The sequence below is a fragment of the Sinocyclocheilus anshuiensis genome, unplaced genomic scaffold, assembly GCF_001515605.1.
Source record: "Sinocyclocheilus anshuiensis isolate Anshui unplaced genomic scaffold, SAMN03320099.WGS_v1.1 scaffold1115, whole genome shotgun sequence".
NCBI lineage: Eukaryota > Metazoa > Chordata > Actinopteri > Cypriniformes > Cyprinidae > Sinocyclocheilus > Sinocyclocheilus anshuiensis.
Window position 1 is genome coordinate 711,216 of NW_015547735.1, and position 6,233 is coordinate 717,448.

At 33.9% G+C, this 6,233-nt stretch overlaps 1 protein-coding gene across 4 annotated transcripts in view; it reads left to right on the plus strand.

Annotated features, from left to right (window-relative positions):
* The first annotated feature begins 904 nt into the window (after window positions 1-904).
* Window positions 905-6,233, plus strand: part of LOC107704385 (snake venom vascular endothelial growth factor toxin ICPP-like) — an 8,996-nt gene continuing 3,667 nt past the window's right edge. For all 4 annotated transcript variants that reach the window (XR_001635953.1, XM_016507300.1, XM_016507301.1 and 1 more), the window contains exons 1-2: window positions 905-1,262; window positions 4,960-4,993. Coding sequence is in view for 3 of the 4 variants with exons in the window: in XM_016507300.1 (XP_016362786.1) it covers window positions 1,158-1,262; window positions 4,960-4,993 (139 nt within the window). In the remaining variant the exon portion in view is untranslated. The remainder of the gene's footprint in view (window positions 1,263-4,959; window positions 4,994-6,233) is intronic.

A 6,233-nucleotide genomic window follows, 5' to 3' on the forward strand; every position in this document is an offset into this window, starting at 1 on the left:
TTCTGCTGGGATTGACATCCCGTGGTAACTAGGATTTACACAAGCTTCAGTCTGGATCCAGAACACCTGAGAAGAGGGGGGAGAGGAGGAGGAGGGAGAGGAGGAGGACGTGGTGAAGGAGGAGGAGGATGTGGTGGAGGAGGACGTGGTGAAGGAGGAGGAGGGAGAAGAAGGGCAAGGAGACAAGCAGTCTCAGATGAAATTCGAGCCACTTTAGTTGACCATGTCCTTGTCCATGGTATGACTATGAGGGAGGCTGGGCAACGAGTACAGCCAAATTTGCCATGGAAGAAGCCTGCCTAGACATATCAGTAGATGCATGCCAGGGGTGGATCAGGCATGCAAGAGGATTTTACCCTCGCTGCCTGGCTAGGGCCAATATAGCCTGTGATGTGGACGAGATTCTCTGGCCTGACCCAGAACAAAGACGGGATGCTGAGGCGGAATAATTATTTTTATTTTTTTTACAGTTTTGCTGTGTAGTACATGAATTAATAAAAATGTGCCAATGTATACATTGGTTGTGTCTCTTGTGTTCATGTGAAAAGGTTTTTGAGGGGGAGAACCACAAGCAACATAACCTACCAGTTTTGGATATATTGATTTTAATTTATTGCACCAGTGTGTAATACTATGTTGTAGTGTGTGTGTGTTTGAAGGCTTGTGTGTGTGATGTCTGAGGGAAAAGTTTGGTTTTTCAGCAAGAGTGAATGGTTTTGAGTGTAGAGCTTCATTTTGACCTGAAAATATGATGTTTGGGGAATTGGGTGAGACGTTATGGATTTGTGTTTACTGTTTTGAGAATACGAGGCATAGTTTCAAGAAATGTGTTTAAGCAATCGAGAAAAACTGTAAAAGGGAGGCAAGTGGATCATAAAGCACCTGTCAGTCATCACAGTGAAACAGCCAATGCAGTGCATGCACTGTTGACCCAGTTATGCGTCATTGCTCATGTGGTGGGACGAGCACAGAGGGTGTGCTGATTCACTGCGAACAAACAACATTGATCCCATTGCCAAAAGGGAAAAGTTTCTTCAGATTTCTTTTGACACCTGTAGATTATTTTAAGGAGCTACTTGGATTATTCGAGCGCCACCTAACTGAATGGCTGTTCAGTGGTTGATGAATTAAAATGCAGTGGGCTCTGGAGAGAGTGCATGTGTGCAGTGGATGGACAGCGGCTCCGGTTCACTCTCGACATGAAGAGATTCATCCGTGTGTCGCAGCTGGTCGCGATTCTGCTCTACATTCCTCTTGTACAGGTAACTTCATGAGTTCCTTACAAGTTTACCATTGTAAACCGTTGTTACTACAGTTATTCAAGTCACTGGCTTAGAAATCAGTTAATGTGATGCATTAAATAGTGTAAGACACTTTTTAAGAGTGTTCTTGTCATTCTAATTAATGCAATTAATTGTAACAACTCCAGTTTTATTCTTGTTAGTGGTGGCTTCTGCTAAGTTACTATAGATAACTAAAGCAACTAGTATTTACACTGCAAAAACATTATTCTCTTACTAAGTATTTTTGTCCTGTTTTCTGTAAAAAAAAAATACAAAAAATAAATAAGGCAATATTTTGTTAGTTTTTCCTTAAAACAAGCAAAAATATCTGCCAAAGGGGCAAGAAAAATAATCTTGTTTAGCCTTTCAATTAAGATTATTTTTCTTACCCCACTGGCAGATATTTTTGTTTAAGCAAAAACTAACAACATTTTGATAATTGTTTTTTTTAGAAAACAAGACTTAATATCTTAAATAATTGTACTTGTCAAGTAAATGCATCTTGATTCCAGAATGTTATTTATACTAGAAAAAAAGTTAAGAAAATCATTTTTTGCAGTGTAGGAGTTGATAAACACTGGAAAATTATTTTTGCCTTGTTATCCAGTACAGATATTTAAATGTTCTTTAAAAAAGATAGAATTACTTTCGAGATGCCTTAAGATATTAAGTCTTGCTTTCTAAAAAAGTATAGTATAAATAACATGTGTAAGTATAAATAACACTCTTGAATCAAGATGATTTAAGTGAAATGATTTAAGATATTAAGTCTTGTTTTCTAAAAAAAATAAATTATCAAAAGTTAGTTTGTTTTTGCTTAAAAGAGAAAAATATCTTCTAATGGGAGTCAGAAATGAATTATTTTTCTGACCCAATTGGCAGATATTTGTTCTTATTTTAAGCAAAAAAACGTACATAATTTTGATACATTGTTTAGAAAACAAAAAAGTGAATGTATCTTGATTTTTAGATTTTTGTAATGGAAAACGACAAAAATGCAAAGTAAAAACATTCTGAAATTAACTAGTTATTGTAAAGTATCACCTAAATTTAGCTGCTTGTATTATTAAAAACTGATAAAAGTAACACTTTCGTTCTTCTTTAAGAGTTTGCTGGTTCATTTACATTAATAGAACTGAATGGATGCTTCAGAAACTGATTGTGTTGTATAAATAATCATTAGTGTCACAGTAAATTTGTTATTGCATATTATTTGTAATTATTTAATTAGTAAATGCAGTGTGTTCCTTCACTTTGGATACTTTGACAGTCTCTCTCAGGTCCATAAACTGCACCTCTTTCTGCTGTTGAACACAAATAGAGATCTTTAAAAAAAAACTCTCTATATGATCTGTGTCATATTCATTGATAAGCATCATATCTGCTGAATGAAATCCAAGTTACTTACTAATTTTGAGCTGCTGATTCCAAAAATAGGTTCTTTTTTGCTCTTCCACTTCACATGTATGATGTATATGTATTTTGTAGCATTTTTGCTTTTATAAGAATTTGTGTGGTGAAGATGTGTCGTATTCTCCCTTCATCAGCAGACAAACAGGACAAACACATGATTCCTGAGACAGATTATAACGATTTGATCAATTATCAGCCCATTTTCACAGGCATGACATTATTTAATGCCTAATCCTGATTTCATGGTCACAGTTATGGCCAGTGACAGAAGCTAATGCAAGCATGAGACACAGAAAATTACAGATTTTGTGAAAAAGCTTATCTATCTATAAACGTGTGTTTAAATGCACGCTAAATTATGTTTTGAATGTAACATTTGACATTTGTCAGCTTTTGTTATTTTGATAAGTGCATTAAAGCTGATACATGTGTGTCCCTGGAGCACAAAAGCAGTGTTAAGTCGCTGGGGTATATTTGTAGCAAAAGCCAACAATACATTGTATGGGTCAAAATTATACATTTTTCTTTTATGCCAAAAATCATTAGGATATTAAGTAAAGATCATGTTCCATGAAGATATTTAGTAAATGTCCTACTGTAAATATATCAAAACTTAATTTTTGATTAGTAATATGCATTGCTAAGAACTTAATTTGAACAACTTTAAAGATGATTTTCTCAATATTTAGATTTTTTTGCACCCTCAGATTCCAGATTTTCAAATAGTTGTATCTCAGCCAAATATTGTGCTATCCTAATAAACCATACATCAATGGAAAGATTATTTATTCAGCTTTCAGATGATGTATAAATCTCAATTTTAAAAAATTGACCCTTATGACTAGTTTTGTGCTCCAGCGTCACATATATGTATTTAAAAAAACTCATTCTTATTTTTTATTGTTTTTATTGATGTTTTTATCTCAGCATCATATAATTAAGTCATTTTAGACATTTTTTGCAAATCAGCAGAAATTACATTTCAAGAAGCAGGGTTGTGTTGTTTTCCCTAAGATATGAAATCTTGAAAATTGATGCAAGGTTTTTTTTTTTTAACAAACAAAAGTGACACTAATTTGAACCAAAGTGGAATGAAGATCTGAGATGATGATTTTATGGTGTTGTTTGACAGTTGTGGTCGTTGTATGGAAAAGAGTTGCATGAAGATTACTCAGTTTTCAATATGTATTTCTCCTTTTGTGTCTCATACGTGTTTGGAATGTGATGAAAGCCTCATTGCAATAGTGGCAGAGCTGCACGTCTCCTGGCTAAAGTTAGTCCCTCTCTTTTGGAGATCTGAGACCCTGTGCGCTCTAATTAATGTATGTAGGCGTACAAACGGCCCTGACGATGGGTGGGAGCCAAGCCTGGCCCACTGACGAGCATCCAGGGCCCTTCAGTCAGGCTCGGTTCAGTGCACAGACACAATGGGAGAACCTCATTCTCGTCTGTCATGTGGATGCGCAGAGACGTGCCTGTCCCCGAGTCCGTGTGTCTGAAAACAAACGTGCCGTGCTGCGAGATGCTCCGGGTTTGAGCCTGTTACCGTGGCGACAGACCCAGTTTTAGTGCCTTATGAAAACAGACAGGATTGAATGGCTAATATTAAGTATTAGTTATGAAGCGGTGAGACACACACAACAGTCGAAAACAGTCGTGCTGCCCAATTATTTTGTGGAAACTGAATGTGACACTGAAGACTGGAGTAATGATGCTGAAAATACAGCTGCGCATCACAGAAATACATTACAGTTTAACAGATATTCACATAGAAAACAGCTGTTTTACATTCTAATAATATTTCACAATTTTTACTGTATTTTGGAGCAGATAAATGCAGCTCTGGTGAGCAGGAAAGGCTTATTTAAAAACTAAAAAAAGCTGAGCTCAAATGCATTTTCTTACAAATTTTTGTGAAAAGAAAACTTACTAGGGACACTAACCCTTATGAAAATTAACCATGGTTTTACTACAAATAAAACCAAAAACCATCGTTACTATAGCCTAGTTAAACCATGGTAATCACAAATTAAACATGGTTTTCTTACAAAATTTTGGATACAAACAGTTACTTTTTTTCATTTGATACAAAGATGCATTTAAGCTTTATTTCTTGATTTATATTGGTTTTGTTAAAAAGTAGTTTTAATTTTTTTTTATTATAAAGCGATTTGAGTTGCTCTTCTTGTATGAAATGTGCTATACAAATAAAGTTTATTATTATTATTATTATTATTATTAATTACCCTTTTCTTTTAAACAGGTTTTAACCATTCTGGACAATTCCCATTCCAAAGGTAAGATTATTTTCCATGTTAAATTCTATACTCCTAATAAGTGGTGGACATGGCCAAAAGTCAAGGGGTGGGGTCTTTTATTATTGACCCCTTGTGTTTTATAAAAAAGGGAGAATTAGCTTCTTCTTTTTTTTTTTTTTTAAAGGAGCACAGTCAAAAAATTAGGACTTTCTAACCTTCTGATCAATGACAAAATTTAACCTTCACATTATAAGCTGATATTTGACTCCTCAAAGTGATTTGCAGTGGCACCTTTGTAATGCCATTTTTCTAACCTTATTAATAAATGTGTCATTTTTATGTAAAATTCATACATTTATATTTCTAAACTTTTTAATTTTTTTTAATTTTAAATTGAACTCAAATCAGAAAGATACAAATAAAATGAAATCAGTATTATCAACAAATTTCATCTTGGCACTATATGTGGCACAGAAGAGAATTTTGATATATTTACAGACTGTTTTACACGGCGCTGGAGGTGGCATGAATGCAAATAAATTCATAATAACAATGTCATGAGAATAATGTTTTAAATATGAAGTTTTGGATATACAAATATTGATTTAAATAACTGAAATAATACTTTATAGATGAAACTAAAACAGCCAGTAGGTGGCGGCAAGTCTTAGTCACTGAACCGTTCATTCAATCGATTCGTTCAAACAGCTGATTCATTCCGGAATGAAGCAAGTGAATGGGAGATTGAATCATTGCAATAAGTTAATTTAGTCTCTAATAATATTAATTATGGTCTCTTTATGGTTTTAATTGATGAGCTTCTCAATGAAAATGGATCTTTTCGGTTCTCTTTCATTCGAGGCTTTTATTTATTATTTTATTATGCGCTTTTAGTATTTCTTTTTAATGTCAATTACATTCTGCTCTTTTCTTTCTCATTTATCCATGCTTCTTTATTAGGCTAATTATTTATTAATTTATTAGCATTTATACCAAAGGCATAGAACTTACTAGGGATACTTACTACAATTAACCATGGTTTTACTACCTGGTGTTGCCAGGTTAACAAAAACAATTATAATAACTTTACACCTTAAGAGGACACAAAGAATGAATATAGAGATGCAGTTTTCACTGATTTAGGATGAACAGGACTTTGGACCGTTTCTATATAGGCTACTCATCTAGATCAACTCTGAATAAAAAAAAGAGAAGTTTTTGTTATTGTATGTAAAAACGTAGCTAGCAAGAAACACAAATCAATATAGTTCTTATCAAT